At 36.2% G+C, this 25,579-nt stretch overlaps 1 protein-coding gene across 28 annotated transcripts in view; it reads left to right on the forward strand.

The window, feature by feature from the left end:
* DMD (dystrophin) overlaps positions 1-25,579 on the forward strand; it is a 1,241,706-nt gene that overhangs the window by 1,088,821 nt on the left and 127,306 nt on the right. For all 28 annotated transcript variants that reach the window (XM_083850706.1, XM_083850697.1, XM_083850709.1 and 25 more), the window contains one exon: positions 23,900-23,978. In XM_083850706.1, the coding sequence (XP_083706832.1) occupies positions 23,900-23,978 (79 nt within the window). The remainder of the gene's footprint in view (positions 1-23,899; positions 23,979-25,579) is intronic.

The following is a 25,579-nucleotide window of genomic DNA, read 5'->3' on the forward strand; positions in this document are numbered from 1 at the left end:
CTACATGAAATGATAGAGCAATTCTACTTTGTACTTCAGATGGCAGATTTAAACACTGTGGAAGTCTGTATGCGTGTAAACCTATATGAATTCGTATTTTAAACAGAGTTGCACACGATTTATTTATTTGTCCAGACATATGCGATGCCTGAGCCATCTTAGCATCATATATTATATCCAGATCCTGAATTATTTTCCTTTTTAAATTAAGCTGTTCAGATTTCTGTCTGGTGTCTAGATCATTAAGACAACTTTGTTTTATTTCTGAACCCTTAGTTTTTTGACATTAGAAATGGTATTCCCATCCATGCCTTTCCCAGAAGAGGACTTTGTGCATGAAGTACATGAAAAAACTGTTTGATTATTATATTCTCCATAGTTTTATTGACAGAGAAGAAAATAAATGCGTGTTGAGAAAATATTGCTACATTTTTGTGCATTTCATTTTTGTCTTTAACCTCAGAGTACAATTTTATTTATTCTATACTCTCAGAACTCCTGAGGGACCTATAACAGAAGATATGTCCATGTACTAATAATCTTGATATTGTCTGAGTGCTGTTCTACAGTGCTCATGGTTGCTCCAGCTTACAGAGTGAACTGTTGAAGTGACCAACTCCAAGTTTCAGTCCTGAATGCCCCATTGACTTAGTCATCACTTGTTCTGCTGCAGTTCATGAAGGTTTTAATAGAGAACTGTGTCTTTTACAGTAAATATTAGTCTTGAACTGTATGTCAATTAGTATTTCTTTTTTTTTTTCCCCCACAAGAAGTAATTCTTCGAAAACTGCTCTCTGATCCTAAACAACGCAATAATAGACCTCCCAGCTATCTGCACGTCTGTCTCTGGATCAGCCAGTACCTAAACAGTCGAACATTTATTTGTTATGTAAAAAAAAAAAAGTGGTGATTTTGAGTCACTCTCATAGGACTGTATTTAAACTGTATTTAACTGACCACTAAAGCCTGGACCTGACGAAGACAGAAGGAAGTCCCAAAAAGAACAAGGAAGGGAGGGAGATCTTTTGGGCCACCAAAATGAAGATCAGAGGTATTCCAGTCATGGAAAATGAATTTACTTCCCTGATAGCGTGCCCACATTTGTTCCACAAGTGCAAGTACTGCTTGTCTTGCCTGTGCTGGTCCTGTTTACTGCAGTGGAAGGCACATGCAAGTCAGCAAGATTTATCTCCTTGTTTCCTGATCATGTCAATTCATTATCCTTCACTTGTGAAAAATCTTCAGAAGTTCCTGGCCTGTAATACTGAATGAATAAGTCTGTGCAGATTTGGGAACCTGGATTTGTTTCTGAGGTTTTTGCACATGCTGTCTGCCCACCCAGAGGATTGTGTAAATCCCATTGAAGCAGCAGTCTCCCAAACTAATTCAGCAGGTTCTGGTTTCGTCTTTCTTTCCTTTTTTTTTTTTTTTTTTTTTAATTTGCAATATTCGGATGCATAGGTGAACTCCTAGAATTTTAATTATTTCTGTATCAGATGAGCAGCAGAAATGAAAAAGGGTTTTGGGAGAGATTTAATTTTAGATAGCAGCTTAATTAACTGCATTTGTAAAAACTAGTGCAACTTTAATTAAATGTCTCTACATTAATTTAGTTATTTAATTGAAAATGTATTGGGATAGTCCTTACAATTTATAACTCCTCCTGTTTGAGGATTTTAAATAACAGATGGAAAAAAAAAAAGTATTTAAGCTTTTGCTAAATTTCTATCAACCTTTTTCAAGTAGTAGAAAGGTGCTTTTCTATCCCAAACATTTATTCAGTTTTCCAGATTTTATAACAAGATTAGATACCTGAAAACTCAACCTGAAGATGATGACTAATGAAGTATTTTTCTCTTCTTGTATGTGATGGGGATTGTTTGTTTTTATCGCACATGAACTTTTGTCCCTCTTACTATGTCATGTCAACGCTAGCTTGTACCACTACAGAACAACCACTCACAAGGCTTTGCAGGGTGCAGTTGTGTTGAGGTTAGTTGTGAGGCCCAGGGAAACTGATCAAGTAAGAAGGTGTGTTGTAGAGGAGCAAGTCCAGAGAGGCAGGCAGGAGCCCAAGACACTTTAATCCTTTTGTAGATTTTCAGAGGCACCTGCACATTTCCAGCACAGCATGTAGCTCCTCTCTGGCTCCCTGCTCTGCTGTGAGAGATGTGAGGAGACAAAGAGAGGCTGGAGCGCTACACATAATTTGAGCAGGGTGTGCAGCTATTTAAATGAAATCTTGTATTGTGTATCCACCTTCTCCCATGACCCGACACTATGAGGAAAGGTTAAGCATCCCTATTCACTGTGGGGCTGTGTCTACCTGAAGAAGAAATATGTGATGTGTAAGCTATACTAATCATTTCTATATAATTATAATTAATCCAAATTTGCATTCCATTTCTGAACATATACTGATGATCACAATCTTCCAGTGAAAGCACTCAGAATTTCCAGTAGTATATGCTTTCCTCTGATTGAAATCATTTCCACTGCCCTACATTTCCCTTACGACTGAAAAGTGAATTACGTTGACACTTTGCCAAAGAGACGGCTCATAATAATTTTCTTTTCCTTCCCAACACCTTTTGCATGCATCAGTTGCATAAATGGTAATTTGAAGCCTTTTTAGCACAGCTGGATATTTTTCATTGATTCTTTTCATCTGAGCATCATTCATTAGAGTTCCTTCATCTTTTTGTCTGCAGTGCACTTTATCTACAGAATACTGGGATTTGTACAACAAAATAGAACAAAAAGTACAAGGACTTCAAGTCCTTCCAGTGTCATATTAGTCAGGTTATAAATTTGAGATAGAACAAACAGCCTCATTTGCTTTCCTTCCTTGAGGTGCCTATTTATCTTAATCTATTCCATACTGACAGAGAAACTATAAGAAGTAGCACCTGATTGTTTCAACCCTTGTTCTTATGGTTTGCATTAATTTTGGAACTACCATTCCACAAGTTCTTTTAAGTATATATCTATATATACTTGCTGGCACTTGCAAAAGACTTACTTTTCAGTGCATACATGCGTATTATGGTCTTTGTCCCACAGCTTCAACTTTTCCATATGGATAACTATATGTATATATAGAACTTCCAGTTCTCTCCTGTTCAATTTTAGGAAAAAGCAACTTTGTCATTATGACCAACACTGTCTTGTCATGAATTTTGTACTTAAATTTAAGTTTGTAAGAACTGAAATGTTATTGGGAGAGAACAACTAAGCAGGTGTTTGGTTGTTTGTTTTTTTTCTTTCTTTCTTTTAATAATGTTGCTTTCTTGTTTGGTTGTTTTGTAAGATTTTAGTTTTGTGTCCCAGGAAATGAAACCACATTTTCTGCTCAGCTTTGCTACTAAAAATACAGAAGTGGTGTATAAGTATTTAACATGCATAATATAAATATTTGACTTAGTCAAAGAAGATAACATGTGAAATAAAATAGTCACTACTTAGGAGTAAAAAATAAGCTTTCTTGGAAGCACTGAAGTGAAATTTTAACTATTAGTCCAACTTTTAGTATATCTTCTTTTCCAAACATCAAAAGAATCATTTAGCAGACTTCAACAAGAACACTTACCTCTAAGATGGTCAACATCTCAGATCCTCTTTTTATGTCAGCAGCATTGGCTGATTGCATTCACACAATTAACTGATGGAAATACTTGGCTAACTGATGAATTTTTGAGTAAAAGGTGGATAGTCTTTCAGTACTTTTTTATTTTCTGCCATTGAATTTTTTTTTTTTTTTGTGGTATAGCAGGTTGCTTGAAGTGAAATTGATTGCTATGCATTCTTAAATGTGTTCAGAGAAATAAACAGTAAAAGTAATTTTTCATGAGGATATAGTGTAATATGTAAACCAAAAAGTTAAGCAGGATGTTAGGTTTATGAAATCAAGAGCCATTTTTCTCAACAGTAGGAAGTACTACTAAATGAACCAAAATAACTTGTTAAAAAGAAAGTCTGAAGTACTGAACAGCATCATCATGATCTCAACCTACTTGGCCAAATTATTAGATGGGTGGTGCTGCTGCTGGAACGGTTGCTGTAGTTTCAGTGTCTCTGATAGCTGATATAATGTCTGCAGCCTGTTAGAGCTATAAAATTACAAATCCAGAAATTGGTTTTGATTGTACTCCTTCTGAAAATGATATGCACCCATTTTAAAGTCTGTTTTCTCTAACAAAGAGTTCAAATATTTTATATTACCTGTTCGGTATTGAACGTCTCTAGTTGATAATAGTGTCTCCTACAGTAATATTGGAAAGGACTGTATTTCTCCTATACCATCAATAATATTTATCCTAAGCAATTTCATACTTACATATTATTAATTATTTTCATAAAGTTTATCTTTAAGCTCTTCTGGAAGTTTTTTGCTTAATGCCCCACATGTCCAGATCAATTTCAACCATATCTCCTTTTCTTGAACACAGAGCAAGATGCCCAAGTCTGGACATTTATTAAGATTCATTGTTAACATTCTGTTGAACTCAAAAAAGTCAGGATTCTAGAGAAACCTCAAACCTGCATTTTATCCTATAGCTATGTAGAACCACTAATGTAAAAGAGCTTTGCCTGTCTACCAAGTATGACGCAAGTACTCAGTTACAATTAATTGTGATGTTTATTTTGTTTTGCCTTTGAAATAATAATATTCAGGTCAGATTAATCAGTAACGTGCCTTGTGTGTTACAGAACTATATGGTCTCATTCTGCTTTACAAAAGGTTGTTCGATCAACAGGATTTTCTTTTCTCTGTTTCCTTGTGTTTATTGCTATTCCATTCAATCTTTCTAATTCTCACTGATTTAACAGAGTATTTCTTCCCTCATTCTTTACTTCCAAGATCATAGTCTGGCCAACAGCCAGACCTAATACGATCTTAGGGTGAGATATGTCTTGGTATCCTGAGGAAGTTCATAGTGTATGAAATACAGTTTTCACAATAGGACTTCTAGTGTTCCTAACAGCGCAAGGAAATCTGTAAATAGATAATTCAATCTTCATTTATAGATGTAAATAGTAGAATTCTTAACTATTAAGGTAAGAATACTTTGAATATAGATACTATAGCAAATATGAATGTATTAGAGAAGAATTGTTAGCTGCCAGTATAGCAGCTGGGGAATCGTTTCCCAATTAATAAGAAAATATCACTTCTGTTGCTAAACAATTTCAAGTGCTCATAACAGTGACAGAACTGGCAAGCAAAATGCTTTTGCTGATGTAGGAGTTGAAATTCGTAGTGCATTTTCTCAGAGGAACAATGTTTGAACTAGTCCAAGGTTTCATTTTAAGACTTTAAAAGCAAGGTAAAAAAAAAAAAACTACATTAAAATTGCATCCTTTGACAGTCTAACTTAAATTTGAAGGCTCTCTTCACATTTCTAGTGTTATTGATTCTATCTTGAACAGTAACGCAGACACAAATGAGTGATTATAGCTCTCTGGATATACCTCAAATCTGTAGCTTTAGACAACCTAGTCATGACTGTGTACTAAAAGAGTATGTAATCAATGCTGCTGAGCATATACTGGATTTAAGACAGAAGAAAATGTTGGTATTGGGGTGTATTAGTTCTTCTTTGTTCAGTGTATAAAATCTCATGCGGTTGCTTGTGAAAAAGAAAAAAGATATGATATTTCATCAAATATTTTCCAAGAAGGCCCTCAGAGATCTTCAGACAGTTCAGAACTTTGCTAGTCAGAAAATGGCTTCACAAGAATAATCTGTGGTTTCTGGTAGTCTTGCTGAAGCAAATACAGCTAAAGTTTCATTTTTCTCTTGCTCACCAATGTCCTGTACTTTTTATGTACTGTTCTGCATTTAAGAAGGCCATATTTTTTTATAAAGTTCTCCAACCATAGTGGGAATAATTTAAGTTCTGGGATGATTTAAGAAGGAAAGAAGTTATTGTATACACACTCTTTGAGGTGTGTGTTTATACACACATATCAAAACAGATTTTCTGAAACATGGAAAATAGGAAAATAATTTGGAGAGCTGATAAGCAGGTATATAATTTATTCTTGCAGTGCTAGGCTATCATAATGGACGTATAGATGGGTGCCTGGGAAAGAAATGTATCAAAATTATTTTAATTTGAGCAGTTGCATCTGTACAGATGTTGAAAGTCTTACCTCTTTTAGTGGAAAGTGTTTTAGGATACCATTAAAAATCACAAGTTGCCATGATTTTTATTTTCCAAACAGCAGGAAAAAAAAAAGTCAAACTGTTCTGCAGTATAAATTTGATGGGTAGGAACTGTGACCATAATACTGAATTATGTGGAATTCATGAAACAAAACCACGAAATGCCTTTGTTGTAGAACAACATTTGGAGTTCAGATACATATTGGTCAGAAATGAAACATCCTACTCTCCATAAGAAGTGAACATGAGTGGGAAGAAAAAAAAGCCTAACCTGTAAATTGCTACTGTAACAGGGGTTGTAGTAATTTATTTCAGCTTTACTTTTGACCACACTTTAAAGAGCATGGGGGAAGAAGGTGGCTCGATATGACAGCAGGCAGTACATATTTTAAATACACAGGGAAGAAAGAAGGAAAACACAGAAGGCAGGGTAAGAAAAAACAGAAGAATGCTTAAACTCTGAAGACCAACTCAAGATAGGAAGGATGTGGTAATATGAAGCAAATGACAGGAACCTGAGTGTTCAGAAAAAAGGATAAAATAAAATAAAAAATGATGGTGGTGAGGAGAGGGAGCAGAATGAGAGAGTGAAGGATCTTCTTGCTGGCATTGTAAGTCTCATGGCAGGAAGTATATGTCCCTTTCTTAAGTATTATGTACTCTGCTTTGCAAATTTATCTTTCAAAAGGATCTGAAACATAATGAAATTAGCACACTTTAAGTACAAGTTGTATTTTTCCTTTACTAAATTCTGTATCCTTCAGATACTTGATCCTGCCAATTGATTTCTTGTCTTATGACCAGGATCTATATTCCTGATTTCTCAGCTGTTTTGTAGTTTGTTTGTTGTTTTGTTTTGTTTGTTTGTTTGTTTTTTGGTGGTGGGTTTTTTTTTGGTTGTTGTTTTGTTTTGTTTTTTTGGGGGGTAAGGGAGGTTGTTTGTTTGTTTGCTTATTTGGGGCCTTTATTTCTCTTTCATCCCTGACCATCATGATTTTTTTGTCTTGTATGAGACAAGTGCAAAATAACAAGACAGTGCAATGGTATGGGTAACTGAAGCACTGATAGAATGTGTGTCCTTAGGGAAATGCCATGGAGTACTCTACAAGAATGTATAATTCAAAATCAAATGCAACCCCATTTCATTGCAAATGTTTTTTCCAAAATAGATGTAGACTAGGGAATTTTGCCCATATGGGTTTCTAACACTTTTTTTTCAGTCCCAATATACCCTGTTCAACAACTTTTCTGTTGGTTTCTCAAACAGTTCTTTTGAAAGTTCAGTTTGGGATTTGTACCTACCTTATAGCCTCCTGTCTGCCTCTGTTGGCAACCTGAAACAATAGAAATTAGCTGGGCAAAGGCAATTACTGATCATCAGAGTGGAATCTGGCTTCTGCAGCCAGAAAGCAGTTGCTGACACATAACTGTAGGCCAGCATTGCTATTCCAACAGTGTGTAATCAAAGCACTTGTTTGTTCAGAGGAATCTTACTGCATGGTGGAGCTAGTGACTGAATAGACTGTCTGAATAATGCCTTCTGACTTAGGGTTGGTTGGCTAAGAGCGGGAATTATTTATTTATTTGTTTTGTTTTCTCATGACACTGTGGGAAGCCTATGGAAGTTGTGAAAAGACCTACCAGGGTAGAAAAGATATAATAGGATCTGCAGAAAGCAGAGAGAGTAAGTTCTAATGAGAGAAAGAGAAGGGAAAATGAAAAACCTTAAGCAGTGTGGTTTAAGTTTTTTAAAAAGAGACAAATTTAAATAGATTTTGAAAATGTCTGTAACTACTTGAGAGTAAAAAAAACAGAAAAAATAAAGCAAGAAATTGAGCTGGACTACAAAACTCTCAGTCACTTTCCCTGTGGGTTTATTATAACAGGAAAAAAAAAGTTTAATGTGCAGAGTGTTAAAACTAAGGACTGATACTATTCATTCAAAAAGGGCAAAGAAAAGCTAACACAGTAGGTGTTACAGAAAGGTGTACAGAAAGGTGTAACAGAAAGGTTTCATAGTTAAATTATTTTTGTTCCTGGAGATTTTCATTAAGTTTAAAAATATATATATATATATGGACACACACACACACACTCAGAAAACAGTAGTTAAATACTTGTGTCTTCCATTGGTAAAATTCTGCTCATGAGCTACTAATTTCTTGTTTTAGTTACACAAGACTCAATGCTACGTAATTCCTTTGCATGTCCCTTTCAAATGTATAAGTTCATTGCAGCAGTGTATTACTGTGTATTGAACAAATTTGATTTTGCATTTTACAAGTGATCTGATTTCTTTCATTTGAAATAATTTGTCAAAAGCTTACAGAAGCTTACTTCTGCCTTAAGATTCCTTTAGAAATTGCAGCCATCCTGACGTCTTAACCCTGTTTGTTCTTTGGACAGTGGGGTTGCTCACCTCATTTTAATGTGAACTGATTGATTTTGCAGTTAGATGATCCTACAAAAGCCTTCCATAATGGGCAAGTGACCTCTTCTACTGTCATGTACTGGTGGAGTTTTTTACTTCTAATAATCCCTGAGAACAAATTTAAGTCTCAGAAACATTAATGCAGTTTTATATGAAAATACGGCATCTGACCTTGTAAGATTAAAGCAAATAGCAACTTAATTGAAGGTTTTACTGAAAGTAAAATCAAGTCCATCCTTATTGCTAAAACTGTATACATGGTTTTAAGGTACACTCTAACAGAATTTTAAAATCATTTTATGGAAATAATTAGGATCTGCCATAGAAATCACTCAAGATTTGAGTTATAAGAATTAATTTACTTTTTTTCTCTTGTGGAATCCTTTCTAGAACAAGTCGTTTGTAATTAAGTCTTTCACAAATAGATATTTTTTTTTTAAGAGAATGCTCATTTGTTTCCTTTATTTGTCTAACTGGAAGGCCAACTGACAACTTGTCACTGTGATAACTATAGCTTGTATGTTAGATATTCAGAAAGGGTTTCTAACTTAGAAAATTAAAGTTTTGTAATTGCCAATTAAACTATGTCGGTGTATTATATGGTGCCATTGTAAAGATACTACAAGTTCGAGGCTGGCTTCAGATTGTGTTGGAAATGTTGTCTTTGCATTTTTCCTATTATTACTTCTTGTTTCACAAACACTTTGCTTGCATTGCACTCCCCTCCAGCTGCACTTCACCTCAGGATCTCCATGTTCCTTAGTCTTAGTTCTCCAAGATCTCTTCTATTCTTAGATTTCCCAAATGCCTGCTTCTACAAACAAGTGAGTAATAAGGCAAGGCTAAATGGAGTTAAATGATTTACTGGGGGGGGGGGGGGGGGAATGGGGAGGGGAAGGAAAGGAAAAAAAATGTTAAAATGCAGATAGCTGTGGAAATAGGGTGGTAAATTTGAGAGAGTTTTCTATGGCATTTGGTAATAAACAACCAAAGTGGTTTTTAGAATGTGACTTATTATCTGGTTGAAGGCTATGTATTTTTCATATTTGAGGCTGTGCAGATAAATGATAAATGCATTTTAAGTACTCTACCATGACATTTATGCCCCAGAGCTTGTTGCATTCATTTTTTAGGCAAATGCAAAAATGGTTTAAGGTTTGCACTAATGTGTTTGAAGTCCGTGAAACGTCAACGCTCGGTGCAGACCAGTTACACTTTTCCTGGAAACCCCAAATGCCACCTCTTTGGTTTCACTTCTTCCTGCAGGATGCGGGTCAGGGCCCTGTTCCACTGGGAAGGCAGAACCCTCCTCTGCTCACAGCAGGGTCTGCACCTGTAGAGAGGATAGAGCCAGGGAAGCAGGCAAAGCTTTTCAGGAGTGTTTTCAGATTCCTCTGGGACCTCCACAGGCTGACGGTGGTAAATAAAGTATTCAGCCTGGCAAAAAGAGGGCTAATAGGAACAGATTTCAAAGAAGTTAGCTGTATGTCATATTACTGGAATTACTTGAATAAAATTTATGGCACTTACTGAGTGCACTATATGGAAATGCTTTTTTTGTACGTGTGAAGTGATGATCTTCTTGAAGGCATCCATATGCAGTGATCTTTCATGCCAGCATAACTTTCAACCTTTACCATATACCATCCTACATTCTCAGTAAATACGTGGTGTGTATGTGTGTATATTACACACGCACACATATACATATAGTAAGCACCGTTTATTCTCAAATAGATTCAAGTGTGGAAATAGGAGAATGTATCTTCCAATTTACACTGGATAGTGGTCTGCATCATTGTGGCTGAGCAGTGTGGGCCATATATAACATAGGTTTTGCTTTCGCGTCACTTGAATTTAACTTACAGCTTAGAAAGCTTAAATATACAGATTTTGACCAGCTGCAAGGGGCAGACAGCTCTTCTCACAAGTCATATTACACTATTATAGGAGTTCTGCTGTTATCTTCAATCAGTGTAGTATCAATCTATCAGCAATTGTTTCCATTTGAACTGTTATTTGCCCAGAGTCATTTTGTTATCTTTCAGCGTGCTATATGCATGTCTTCCCTAGGGAGAAAAAGAGGCTTTTGTGCAAAACCAGGAGCTGTAGTTGTATACAATGAGGTGTCAGATAACAGGGAGCATTAAGCACTGATCATATGGATGCTCCCAAGCCTGAGCAGCTGCTGGGATATGCATCATTCTGCAGAAGTCATTGAGACTGAGAGGCCATCTTCAAAAGGTTCATTGGACAAGAACAATAAATAAAAGTTTGTTTAATCCATCCATTCAGTAATCTCATGAAACGAAGCTTTTCTTTTCATGTTGTGTTGGCACTTGATTGTACAAGTAGTTTTAATACAGCTTGAAACAGAACATTGCATTCTTGAGCTTGCCAGATGTAAGAATATAGATGAAACAATCCAATAATGCAAATAGATCACATTGTAATTAAACAATCCCTATAGACATCATTTTACTGGTTTCAGTCTGTGCAGCTAAGAAGGAAACCAAACAGGTAATCCATCTGGGGAGGTTTGAGGAGTGAGGATTATTTAGAGTGAATAGATTTGTCAGTATGGGTGTAACTCATAATTCTCAAAGAGGAAAAGAAACGAGAACGGAAAATATGAAAGAGAAGAGATTAATACAAGATTAATACTACTGCTGCTGTACGTAGAATCCTTTATTAATTGTTATCATCCTATAGTGTCCCCCGGTAAAAAACATTTTTGTCTTGTCTTCCACATTTTCAAGTACTTTCTTATATTCCTCTTTCTTCATGTATTCCCTATGTCTGTCTTTCCCTGTATGCCTTTTGGCTTGGTAGTACCTGTGAAGGAGCGTACTCAGTCAAAGTAATTCTTCATCTCTTATTTATAAACATTACTATAATATTGAGAGTTTTATTATATATGTATGAAAAAAAATGTATTTTCACTGTGTTTGGAGTAGTGACATGGGTTTTAAAGTGTGAGTTGAAACAATAAAAGAGAATGATGATGCTCAACAACAAATTAAGTAGACAAGAAAGAGAGAGGAGTGAAAAAGATAGGACTGAAAATTGAAGTCTCTTGAACACTGATGGAATGATAATCCCAGAGCTGTCAGAGGGCACTGCTAGTGGAAGGGAGTTGAAGATGGTCAAAGAAAAAAACTTTGAAGTTAAAATCAGCTAAGAGTAGTGCTGAGTGCAGACAATGCTGAGCGGCATCTCTCCTTCTTTTAGAAGTATACAGGATGACACGTAGGTCTGAGCTGTGGATTTCTTACTTGCAGTGTTGAGCAGTTACTCCCACAACAAATGCTAGTAAGGACACAGGAGATTCACAAATCTGGGGAAAAGGAGCAATAAAACTAATATGGTAAAAGACCAATGAAAGTGAGAAAATGTAACTAAAACCATAAAAGAATAATCCTTACAGGTGATGCTCAACTGATACTGGAAACTACAGACATATGTTCCGGGACAGCTATAAAATAAAACATCTCTTGCATGACATTCTACTTACAATTCCCTAAGTCACCAAAGATACATTCCCCTTGGCACAAAAATTGTGTGTATTACCTGACCTTTCAGAAACAAATGGCATTTTCAGTGCAACATGGCTTTTTTTTTGTTGTTTAATGAGAGAAAAAAGTAAAAGCAAAAAAAGCACATTAAAATCTTGTTAAGAGACAGGAGTGCTCAGGGATGAATTGCAAAACATTAACAAGAGCATTCACAGGATGAAGTATAAAAAGAACGGATTTTCAGTTGTTTATAAATATTTGTAAACAAAACAGTAAGGAATGCTATTTCCAAAACATAATAATGAACAGAAATAACAGTACTTTAGCACAGAAGGAAAAGAAATAAAAAAGGCCACAGCAAGGTCTCATTTTTATGTCTCTACAGCTGCTCCTAGTAAGGAGACCTAACTGTGGTATACCTGATGCATGCATGTCCCAAATGTGAAGAGAAGATCTTTAAAAGAAACAGATCTATCAAGCAACACTGTTAGGGAAAGAACAGTAGGTAGACAGAGCCCCGAATGACTAATGTTTCAGCAACAACAGTGTAGTAATTAATGTTTCAGGTTTTTCCTATTAGATTTTTGTAGAGTATCTCTCTAGATTAAGGATAACAGAATAGTCACACAACAGAAGCTCAGTGAGAAAAATGCAGGGGAAGGGTGAGGGCAGCATCAGTACAGTGCTGCAAAACATTCCTCTGCCTCTAAGATTCCTGTATATGGTTTTAAGAGACACCTCAAGAATGTAAATGTGTTAAAATGGGATGCACTGAAATCTAAATGTACCACTTTTTTCTTAAGTGATGGGAGATGTTAATGACCTCAAGGCAGGTTCTGGAGATCAACACCCTGGACTGCCTTGCTGCAAGTTGCTTTTCTGTAAGCATTCAACAGAAAATTCAATCCCCAGCACATCTTTTATAATAAATTCTCACTGGAGCTGATCTTTTCTATTGTTTCCTGTCCCAATCCAGATACATTTGCTCATATGAAACAGTAACTTTTCCCATGAATAGTGTCAGTGAAATCAGAAAGACTTCCTGTGGAATAAGATACTACTTAATACAAATGTGACTGAACAGAGAAGAATGCACCTTTTGAAACTCATTTGAGCTAGAAATGGGAGAGGGAAAAAAACAAGTTTGTGCAGTCACAGAAAGCACAGAATCACGTTATTTTACTGTTGATATTTTAAAGTGTTGTATTTCACGATGTCTTGTGTTTCTTTTTTGTTTGTTTTTTTAAGTTGCTGAAACCCTCTTGATATGTATGTAGAATTGATGAGAATAACTGGGGATTAAGAGGAAGTGAGAGTGAAAAAGGGTGGAACTGAGTTTCTGTCAGATCAACTGTGTTTCCATTGCCTTTGTTTTAGATTTGCAGAGAATGTGGGAGATTCTTCTTAGTGTAATATGCCAATGGCTTTTTGAAATTCTGGAAACATGATGACATTATGAACTTTGTGTGTGAAACAGTTCATATCTTCAGCTTTAGGAATGCTCTGTTAGACTTCATGCCTTCCCCCAAATCCCAAATCTGAATTTCTGTTTTGGGGAGCTGAAATTTCCTTTAAATTTGCTACAAGAGCAGGTTGCATAAGAGATGAAAAAGTGATGATTGCGCTTGAAGGAAGTTCTCTTCTATTCCTTCTGAGATTTGAAAAGTAGGTTTATCCTAATTTTCTCTTTTTCCCAACAGAATATGAAGAGCATGTATCTTCCTATATACACTGCTTACAATTAACACAAATAACATGGAATGTACATGGAGGGATTTTTTAGCACAATTAAATCAGATCTAGTAGGACTAACAGAGCAGAAATCACTCTTTTCGTAATAGGAAAATAGAGGACTATCATTTCAGATTCTGAGAACTCCCTTGAATAACGTAAAACTTAGTAACAAAATTGTGCTCAGGACAGAATCAGCTGTACCCAAGTCATTCCTAGCAGATATTGTCTGACCTGTTCCCAAGGACATCCAAAGAGAAAGAAGATAATGAGGCACACTTTTCAGTTCTCAGTATCGTTACTGCTAGATTTCGTTTTTCTGATAGATCATAAGAAACTTTATTGATTAAATTTAAGGTCATAAGATCTTGTCTATCCACCATGGACATGGAGAACAGATTATTATGGAGAATTCATTGATTTGCTGGAGGACTTGTCCCTATTTCCTGATTTCCTAAGACTTCTGCTCATCAGTTTAACTGCAATTGCTCACTCAACGCTTCTCTGTATGTCACCATCATTCTTGTTCATTTCCCTCGTCTCTCTCCAATTGATTCACATCTCTCTTGGTTATGGTGCCTAAAGGTGATCACAGTATACCTCCTAAAACTCTTACAGATGCTGAGTAATGCTGAAGGATAGAAAGACTGCTTTATATATATATATATATATATATATATATGTAAGTAATTTTATGTGTAGAGATTTCAATGCATATACTGCACAGGTACCTTGGTTTCAAAAGTAAGATTTGGTCTTACAAAGAACCTGTGCCATTCGGGGGTCCATACCAGATGGTTTTACTTACTACAGAACACATTCTCTCCCTAGTGGCAGGTGCCTGGTTCCCATTGACTTTGAAAATGTCAAACTACATCAAAGTTAGATTCATTTTAAGATCAATAACCCTCCAGAGGCTCAGTGTAGCATATGCATTTTTCTTACTGCTTTCCCCAGCTTACAATACTGAATTGACTACGTAGAGTTTCAGCTTCATGCTGAAGGCAGGACAGAAATCACTGAATCCTGTAAGTCTGCATAGTCAGAGTTATGAGGAGTATATTTTGTGGTGTTGTAGAGAAGATATATAAAGAGCTTTAAACTAAGAACAATACAGGAGAGAGTTACCAGTAGCCTTGTGAGAGAGTGATGGACAGGGCTGATGAGGAAAGGTCCTCTGGTGATGTGAATGAAAGGGAACACAAAACAGGGCTTAAGCCCAGGTCATCCTAAGCATAGGCCTGAAAGCCAGGAATTGCTTTCAAGGCACTTATGGGAAAAAAATCAGACCATCTGGGAAATCAAGATGCTGGCATGCCTCTCTGAAGTGCATGTACACTTCAGAGTAGTGTATGCAGTATGGGGAATAAACATGATGAGTTAGAGATTTGTGTGCTTGGCTGTGATCTTATTGGGATTATGGAGGCTTGGTGGGATGGTACCCTGGACTGAAGTGCTGCAGTGGTGGGATAGGGCTTTGTAGGAAGAACAAGCTGGGAGAAAAAAGAGAGGTGGAATTGACCTTTATGTGAGAAGACAGCTGGAATGCATGTTGCTATGCCTGGGTATGGATGATGAGCCAGCTGAGATCTTATGGGTAAGGATTAAAGGGCAGGCCTGTATGGATGGCGTTGCAGTGGGTCCTGCAACTACCCGTCCTCCTGAACAGGAGGAGAAAGTGGATGAGGCCTTCTACAAACAGCAAGAAATAGCCTCATGCTGACAGGCGAGGGCCCCTAGGGAGACCACCTTGATATCTGCTGGAGGAACAACACAGCAGAACATCAGCAATCCATTAAGTTCCTGGAGAGCAGCATTAATGACACCTTCCTAACATAACTGATAAGTGCTTTGCTGGACCTCGTGCCCACAAAGAAGGAAGGACTTATTGGGAAGTTGAAGGTCAAAGGCAGTGACCTTGAGATGGTTGAGTTCAGGATCCTGAGAGGAGGGAGGAGGGCAAAAAGCAGGATAGATCTCTGGACTTCAGGGAAGCAGTCTTTGGTCTCTTCAGGGATCTGCTTGGAAGAGTCCCATGGAGGGAAGAGGGATCCAAGAAAATCAGTTGATATTCAGGGATCACTTTCTCCAAGCTCAAGAGTGGTCCATCCTGAAGAGCAGGAAGTCAAGCATTTTGCCAGGAGGCCTGCATGGATGAACAAGGAGCTTCTGGCCAAACTCAAACATAAAAAGGGACTATGCAGAAGACGGAAGCAGGAACAGGTAACCCAGAAGGAATATAGAGACACTGTCTCTGTGTATATACAGAGATGTGGTTAGAAAATCCCACTTGGAGTGGAATCTAGTGAGGATTTCAATGGGTGTTTATATGTCTGAAGCTAATATAAATTGTGAATTGAAGGTTGTAAGTGGTGCAGTGCTGTTCTGTGAAAAAATAGTTGCAAAATAGCATCATGTGTAAAATGACTTTCTTTGCATAGTGTAAAATTTTGCAAGGAATTTGGCAGAAAATAGCTCAGGTGACTGATTAAATTACATGCAAAGGCAATGATAAAAGATAATGTGGCTGAATTGTCAAGAATTGTAAAACTTTATTAATAAAGTGCTCAAGAGTGGAGGACTGCACAGCAGTTTCTTGTAATTTTCAAAGGCTGAGATCATCCTCAGCTCGTAGCAGTTTCACAAAATGTTTTATGTAGTACACATAGCAAAAGTGCATGAATAGAAAGGAGGAACATACAGTAATGTGAAGGCCAATCCGCTTGTGGAACTTCCACCAGCATGGGATGGCTTTTACAGGAGCAGTGTGATGATGTGAAATGCTAGGCCTCCCTGACAGAATATCTTTTATTCGAGACAAGTAATGCTTTTTAAGAGAAGAACTGTTTCCTAAAGATGTTTGTTCTTAAGATTTCGCAGGGTTTACAAGTGTTTTATTTTCTATAAATTTAAATGCATTTGTTATTTAAACCATAAGACCTAACTTCCTTTCCTTAGGCATAGATGTACACAAAGTCTGAAGTTCACTGATTCAGGATTATAAAAAAGAAGCCTAAGAAGCAGTGGCTGATTATTCACAGTAGACATATTAAGTCAAGGGGATTGTGCTTTTTTTTTTCCTTTTCCCTTTGTTTTTCCTCTTTTCTAAGCCTTTGTGCCCTTAAGGGTTTAAGGTACTTCCTGAATTTTTATTACATTTTGTTCCCTTGTTTCTTCTGAGGATTAAAAAAAAAAAAAAAAAAAAGGCAGTCAAAGTATAATACATGTATCATACTAGATTTCAGGATTTTTATTTTTTTTTTTCTGAAGGGAAAAAAGTCACTCAGATTTCAAGCAAGCATACAGTCCTACCATGACCCACAGATCTTGGCATTGAAATGTAGTCTTTGCAACAACTGTAAATTCACGTGGATTATACATTATATTTATCTTTTTTTTTCCCTTTCACCTGGAAAGTACGCCCATGTTAATTTTTACATTCAAAATGTTTTAGATTACCAAGCTTTTCACCGAGAAACTAGGTGTCTATTCCTGTGCTTTAGACTCAGTCAAGATCAAAGCTTAAGCCCGAAGTTCATCACCCAAGAACGATGACTATCAAGTGCCTTTCCCCTGGCTGTTCTTCAGTAATAGCACAAAGTGTGCTTAAATCCATCCTTACCTACTAATATATGAGGAGCAGCGAGTGGCTGAATTCAGCAGCTATTGGAAGTACAGTAGATCAAATCTTCCTGTTTATTGATTTGTAAAGAACAGCCTTGTACTGGTTTGGCAGCTCTGAGTCAGTGAGAGGAAAGAAAGAAGTTTTTCAGCTATTGAGAGGAGAATTGCTGCGTAACATTAAAGAGCGTCCTGTAGATGCCAGTTTCCTTTGATATACAGGCAGATTGGATCTGATTGGAGTCAAGGTCAGGAGGCTGTAGAAATGCTATGAATATGGTGGGGGAATTAAAGGAGTGTTATTTTAATAAGTATTGTATGTATGCATACTTATTAAATATAGGAAATGGCTCTTCTCTTTTCATGAGAACAGCATTTGGTGAAGCAAATTTTTAAAAAGGAGATTGTGTCATTTTGCTGCTGCACTAAATATACCTGTTTAGATGGCCAACTTCACTTCTCTTCCTTCTTTCTCTGACATTTCTCCTCAGAATCCCAAGCATATTCAGAAATCTTTTTTTTTTTTGTCTTCATTCTGTATATTTTGCATTTTTTTAACCACTGATCTCAGTTCTACTTTACTTTTTTATTTGTTAATAAGCAGTAAAAATTTCTACTTGCACGCCTTCATATGAAGTGCCATCATTTCGGGCAGCCTAATTGTGTAATTAGTGTCTATATATTATACTGCCTGTACCCTTAGATGTCCTTACTAAAAGGATATCATTCTGACCTCAGAAGAGTTTATGCTATACTCTGTTTCAAATTAATGATGATTTAAAGAAGTTAAGCTCAAAGATAAATGTCTAACTTCATTGAGTGGGATAGGTGAGACCTACCTGACTTCCCCACTCTGCTATCATTGATAGAAAGTGAAGTAATTTGACAAAATAAACTTAAACCCATTCCCCCTCCCCTATTTGAAGCTGTGTTCTTGGTGGATTTAAGAGCCATTCTAATATTTGTTTATGTTTGGTATATGTTTTATTCAGAACTGAGAACCTTCAGGAAAATCTGTTGACAAAAAAAGTTTCCTTTTCTTTAAGAAAAAAAAAAAAGGCGGGGGGGGGGCAGTATTTTTTCTGCATTTTATGTTGGGTTTCCAGCACTTAGCTAATGTGACAGTAGACCTAACAATGATGAATCAGGAAGAGGGAGAATTGAAAATATTTTTTTCTTATGGTACTAGTAATCCCTCAACAAAATAGCACATGACACTATGAAGTGAAGACACTATGACAGCATGATTTCACTTAGAAATAGGGACTGTAGAGGCTGCTGTTCTTTTCTAGGAGCACCAAAGACAAAAAGATCTTTCTTCCTAGCAAGAATGTAAGTCAACTTGGGAGGTGCAGATGTAACTAAGTGTGCAGAGAAAACATGGAAAGAAAAAAAAATACATTTATTACCTTACTTTGTTTTGCAAATTAAGGTATTTCTAGAGACATTCACCTAGAAATAAGTTAGGGTGAGTCCCAACAGTATTGTAGATACAACATACATAGACATATGAAGTACAATCATATAGACTTCTCATTTACTACTTTCATGTTTTAAACTGCATATTGACTTTTCACATAGTCACTGGTGTTACGTGTAGAGTTGTTGTTTTTCAAATGAATGCAAATAACCACTCTATCAACAGAATGGGTTCTGCATACTGTTTCTTCTGAAGCACTTACCTAGCCTTTTAGGAGAAAATCACCAGTTCTTTCAGTTACGGCAGCTAGATCAAACTGCAAGAGGCTAAAGGATGCACATTTAATCCCCATTTTTGTAATATACTTTATTTCCTTGCTCATCAAATATTCTGAGAATATATATATATATGTATTACAAACATGTGGTGGTAGTGTAAATATTGGAACATGGAGAAAATTATTAAATCTTTTTACAAGAACTATCCTTTGCATGATGGTAACGCTTTCAAGCAGGGACAGAAGAGTGTGTAATGCACCTTTTTAGCTGGTTCACTAGTAAACACAGCAGCAGTCGAACTGTACTGTGCTATAGAACAGCAAAGATGCTTTTGATAAAGTGTCATCTAAGCAGAACTGTAGGCATTTGTCTGTGGCTTTTTGTGCAAGAGTGTGCATTCACACAGTTGTCATTCACAGTGGGAGGGCTAGAAAAGCCAAATGCAGTTGCATTTAGATTTATTTGTATGCTAGATCTCACAAGAAGCACTTCAAGAGACATTACTTGAATGTCTCAGGAAAGAGATTTTTAAGTAGTGTTTAACAGATATCTAGCATTAATACTGAGTGACAGGTACTTTTTGAGTACGTGGAAAATATTGAGAATCAAAACACTTAATTTTATTTCTTGATCTAGACCTGTTTTGTAGTCTGGACATGAACACAAAATAATACTTTGGATTAAATAAAAATGCTCAGTTAAAACCGAGCAAAATTAACAAAAATGCGAGACTATAGTAGTTGTCTCAAGTCAAATCCAACAAATCCAAATTCTTATTTCAATAGAGCTGTTACAAGTGCTTTCAAGGTTAGATCCCTACATTACATAAAGTACCTAGCAACTATTCCTAGCAAATGCAAGATACAGCTCTGTGTATGTTATCATCATCATTTGTTTATCTGAACCTTATTATACATTCAGTTCACATGGCTGCATTCAAGTGATGAGAAACAGAATGTGTTTCATCAAATGTTTTAAAATTCTCCTTTCTTAATGGAGAGGAACTTTAAATAACATATTTTATTTGTTTGTTTATCAGAAGCTTTTTACGTTCTATGTCAATATCACTTAAAATAGTGTGGGACTGTTTATATTACAATCTTCAGCTTCATGTATAATGTTTACTGCACTGCTGTGGCTCCTTCATTTGTTATGATCGAAAGAAGATAAATGCAATGCAAAACAATAGATTAAAAAAATAATGGAAATTTGTGTCTCTTCAAGCAAGCATTTTCAATGAAAAAAGCAACATTTCAAGTATCCTGATCACAGAACATCCTGATGCTTGTTTTAAAGACAAAATTGGATATAAACAGAAGATTTTGGTCAGTTAAAAACATTTTCTCATATGCAATAGCTGACCTTTTAGAAATCCAGTTATTGATTTTTCAGTAACATTACCTGTGGAGAAATACTATAGAGAGTTTGATCTAAAAGATAGGCTAGTCTGATCCATACCCCCATTGTTATAAACTGGTAACAGTGCCTTTAAAACAGTGGGGTTTTTGCACGATTATCTGACTAAGCTGATACTAGTGGGAAAAGACTACTGAAGTCAGAAGAGATCTTGTTTTCTTTGGTTATTGAGAAATGTGGTGATTTTTTTCTTGCAAAACTTCACTAAAATTACGTATGTTTTCTTGCATATAAAGTAAGAAAAATAAATGCTTCAATTGGTTTGAAAATGTTGCTGTTTTCATGCACAGCTACAGTTTTTCACATTTTTTTCTAAGTAAAATTGCACTTGGTTCAGTGCATAGCATAGGCTACTAGATATTTGGAGGAACTTATTTTACTTTATTCTGAAGAAATTTAAGACAAAATTTAAAATCCAGGAATTACCAATTGCTTGTTTTTAAAAATGAAAGGAGAAGTGAGAATATTTTTTCAAGAATCAAGAACAAGCTATGAAGACCCAAACCATTCTATGATTCTATAACTGGAATATATAGTTCTGCTTCTCCTGGTAGCTAGGGTATAAGCCACAAAGCCAAGTCCAACTTTGCTTTTATTGGACCGGTCTTCAGTTATTGTGGCTTCAAATTCTGTTATTTTGGCATTTACATCTTAGTATTAGTAAAAGTCATGGAGACTAACTACAGTAATATTCTTTACTCTAGCATCAACAGAGAGTCCATATTTTGGCACCTAAAAGGTTGTATACAATATGTCAGTACATCAATAATTGGTACTTCCTGGTAGACAAATGGAATAACTTTTTGAATTCTGAAGTGATTGTTCCTGGAGAATATTCTGGATTTCCCAATGTTTAGTTCAGCTTTGAATTGACAAAATATACCTCTGAGACAGAGATATTTCCAGGCTTACGTCCAATGTTGTTCAGCTTGAAAGTTTACCCTGGAGTGTTTAGGGTATTTTGTTTTTCTGGATGTGCATATGTGGCTAAAATTCTCAGTTTAATACTTTTGAGCAACTCAAAACTCACCTGGATATTTTGTAGTAATTGTCATTCTCAGTTTTGCACACTTGAAGAAATTGTATGGACTGTGAGTTGGCAGTGGTCACAAACACCAAATTATTCCCATAGTCTATGCTGACTGCAAACTGGATGTCATTCTCATACAGGAAACCGCTCCCTGCTGGCTATTTGTAGAGCTCTCATTCTCTTTAGAGATTCTGCATGTCAGAAAGTACTTTTTCCATCCTACTTGACTTATTGAAAAGTAAGTGCTAATATCGAGGAGAAGTCTCACATTTCTTTACTAACCAACAATGACCTAATAACAAAATAGGCCTGTTATGAGGTTTTTGTTTTGTTTTGTTTTAATAGGACTCTAAAGAAATATATAACCTCATTTACGTTTTTTCTGCATTTTTTTTGCTTGTATGTTTTTCTTTTATGTATATTAAAGATTATCTTCCTAGTTTTCGTTGAAAGATCATTTCTGGATTAAACATAATTTCACATTAGTTTATGCTTCAGTAGCTAAGCTAATGAATTTGATGACCAGAAGCAGTCCTATCATTGTCTATCCATGTGCAGACTTCTCTAGCTTTTATCTATACTGTGAATTAAATGCAAACTCAAGCCCAAAGTCAGCTACTGTCCATAATGGTACCAGTCAGAACTAAGTGATGAAGCACTACTTTATAGAACATCTCCCCATGCAATTCACCTTAGGTCTGAATTGTCCTTTACTTAGATTTCTTCTGCCCAGAATTTCAGAAGTTTTCCAGAGTTCAGCCTCTTTCTAGATGTAGTTTTCTCTAGGTAAGCAATCAGTAATATTAAGCAGAAAAAGAACAGGTCATAGGACTTAGCCTGCCTGTGTTCACCCTAAACCTACTGGTATAAATGTTCCTCTGTGAGCAATTCCACATTCAAGAAAACAGTAGAAATAAGAACAGAGGCCTGTAAGAACAGAACACTGTAATATTCTAGTAATATGAAGCAAGGACTGACAAAAAAAAAAAAAAATCTAATTGATTGTTTCTGTGTATATGAAGCCAGAGGAGGAAAGATGGTAGCAATGGAGAAAGCAGCAGGGAATGCCTCTGAAAAACTGCTTGAGGAAAAAAAATAATAATAATGTCCTGCTGTTAAATTTCTATTGTATCTCCTGAAAGAAGAATTTTGGGGTCTGGGGTTTATTTGGTAAACAAACACATTCATATCAATTCCTTCCTTGTTTTTTCCTTCTAGCTGAATCACACGTAGTTATTATAGAATTGTTCCTGCCTCCACCAACCAAAAAATCCCTGGAAGTTTTAAAATGTGGATTGCTTTTTACTTATGCATATTCTTTGTTTCTTGGTATTGTATCTCACAATCAAGACAGTAAAAACAGACCAATCACCTTTACCTTCTGCTTTGCCCGTGTTGATACAACACTTTTTCTTGCAGGCAATATTTAGGTGAATCCAATCCCTATCAGTTATTTTTCCTTGCTTTACCTGATCCTAGATGTAGGCCTAACTTAACTGATGGTGTCCTTTTAGCATAAAGTTTGTAAAGCTGATGGTAGATATCATTGATACAATATGGAATCTTACAGCAACTGCCTGCCCTTGGCTGCTGGCTTGATGCATAATCGTACTGGAATTTTCAAGGGTAAAGATGAAACCAATCTTACAATTAGCATCTAGATTTCTATGCAGTGCAACAACCCAAAAGAGCACTAAGAATAATATGTTCTTCTAAGGACATCTTTCAGGGAAGAAGGGGCCAAGGGGATAGGAATTCACCTAACTAAAAACAGATAAATGTATGAGTGCAGATGCACTTTGACTACCCTCAGTTAGGCATTATTCTAAAATATAGTCATCATGTCCACACTAACATAGATTAGTTTTCTTATGCTGATATATAACATATAATCTCTCAAAAAGTACTTTTGCAGTAGCTCCAGTAAAAGTATTAGCACAGACAAATGTTTCTGGCTTTAATATTGGCAAGCAATTGTCTTATTCTTTTCAGGTGCATGTAAGTCAGGCCAATTTATTATACCTTTCTTTATCAACCTGTTCATTTTTAACTTGTTCTAGCATTGGTTAAAATTGGGGGGGGGGGAGGAAAAAGTAAAAACCTTTTTTGACCTTCTTCTGAGAAAGACACATTAAATCTCAGTTAATCCCTGAGGATTACAGATTGTTACAGGAGCTTTCTTAATTTTAAACAGAATGTTCTGTAATGAAAAAAAAAAAAAAAAGGTATCTGACTATAATTGCTGCTTGTTACTTGTTTAGGAGAAAGTCATTCTTCTCTGTTCACAGGTGGCTGTTGATGAGCGTATCAGGCAACTGCATGAAGCTCACAGGGATTTTGGCCCTACTTCCCAGCATTTTCTTACCAGTGAGTACCTTCCCAATTTTTCTTGCTCAGCTTGCACACACAGCTAATTGATAATTTTTGTAGCCATGTGCCAGCTATAGTTGCTCTGAATTTCTATTATAGACTATATTAAAATGTGTTTTTTTCCCATCCCATCCCATCCCATTTCTGAGAGCCAAAGGTTGCTAAATAAGTTCACATAGTCCAGGGTAAAAGGAAAATGTCTGCCAGTATCAATTCTGTTTGCCTATACGTCTGTCAGTGCCAAGCTGTTCTTCACTGTTTGAAGATTCCCTTTTAGGATTAGTGAAATAAAATGATGCTGAAAAATGTAAGAGTTCCTGATGATTGTAACCCAGAAAGGATTAAAAAATAATAACAATAAAATTAATTTGCTTTATCTGTTTGAGATCAGAAGTATTCTACACCAAAAAGGGATAAAATAAGATGTGTAAGAGAAATATTTTGTCTATAGACTTTGCAGGATTTGATCACTTTAGCAGAGTAGTGAGAGGATCAAAACCATAGTGAGAAAGTTGGCAGAAGGATGGCAGTTAAGTAAACATTTTACAACTCTGCATAAAATATAATTGCCACTAACTTTGCCAGTAACATTCCCACTCCACCTCCACACACTCTCTTTCATCAAGGATGTTTTGAAGTACACTGAAAGACAACTTGAAACACCTTCAAAGCTCCAAGGCAGTGACTAAAATGAAGCTTCTTAAAGGCCGTGTCTTCTCTATTGTACTTCAATTAAGGAAAGTAAACAGTAAAACTTTATTTAAGAGATTATATCAGCAGAACAGAACACAGTCACAGGATAATGGTCTCCTCCATGCAGAGGGACAAGCTACCCAGACATCAGAGATAGATGTTATTGTACAGCTACATTCAGAGTGGGGTAGAAGACAAACTTTTCTTCAGCTGATAGTGCACTGTAATTTTAATTGGTTAACCATTTTTCCCCCAGCCAAAGAAAAAGACAATGAGGAAAAAACAGAGGCAGGGACACCTCAAAGGAGTGAACTGCAAGAGAGTCTATGTTGTGCCATATAAGCACAACACAGGCTCACAGTAGTTCAACCTTGCATCTAATTTTATCAAATGTTGGGTCTGTGAAGAAAGAAGACTGATTTCTGTAATTTCTCATACTTTTTCAAAATTCCTTTTTATTAGCTCTTAATCACTGGGAATAAGTTATCTAGCCAGTATAAATAACTGCAAGTCAGATTTGCCAGAATGGAATGTATGAGAGTTATGGGTGTATGACATGAATGCAATATGTAAAGAGATACCTGTTTTTCTTATTTGGCATACAGTTTATTCCTAGGGAAAGAGTACTTCTCACAGAGAGAAAAATGTTAAGTGTACGTTAACCAAGACTATGTTGCAATATGCAAGAGTGTCCTGAACTGTATTGTGCAACTCGCGTGACAGTTACTACTTTGCTGATAACACAGATGAATCTAAAAGTTTCTCAGTTTTATAGCCACCTCTTTTAGCCTACCTACCATCAGCAGAGCACTGAGACACACTACTTCTGTGCTCTAGCCAGAGACAGCAGAGTGGAAATCATTCTGGTCACTTCTCATCATTTGAGGATCACTTTAGGAAATGGA

The sequence above is a fragment of the Anser anser genome, assembly GCF_964211835.1.
Source record: "Anser anser genome assembly, chromosome: 1".
NCBI lineage: Eukaryota > Metazoa > Chordata > Aves > Anseriformes > Anatidae > Anser > Anser anser.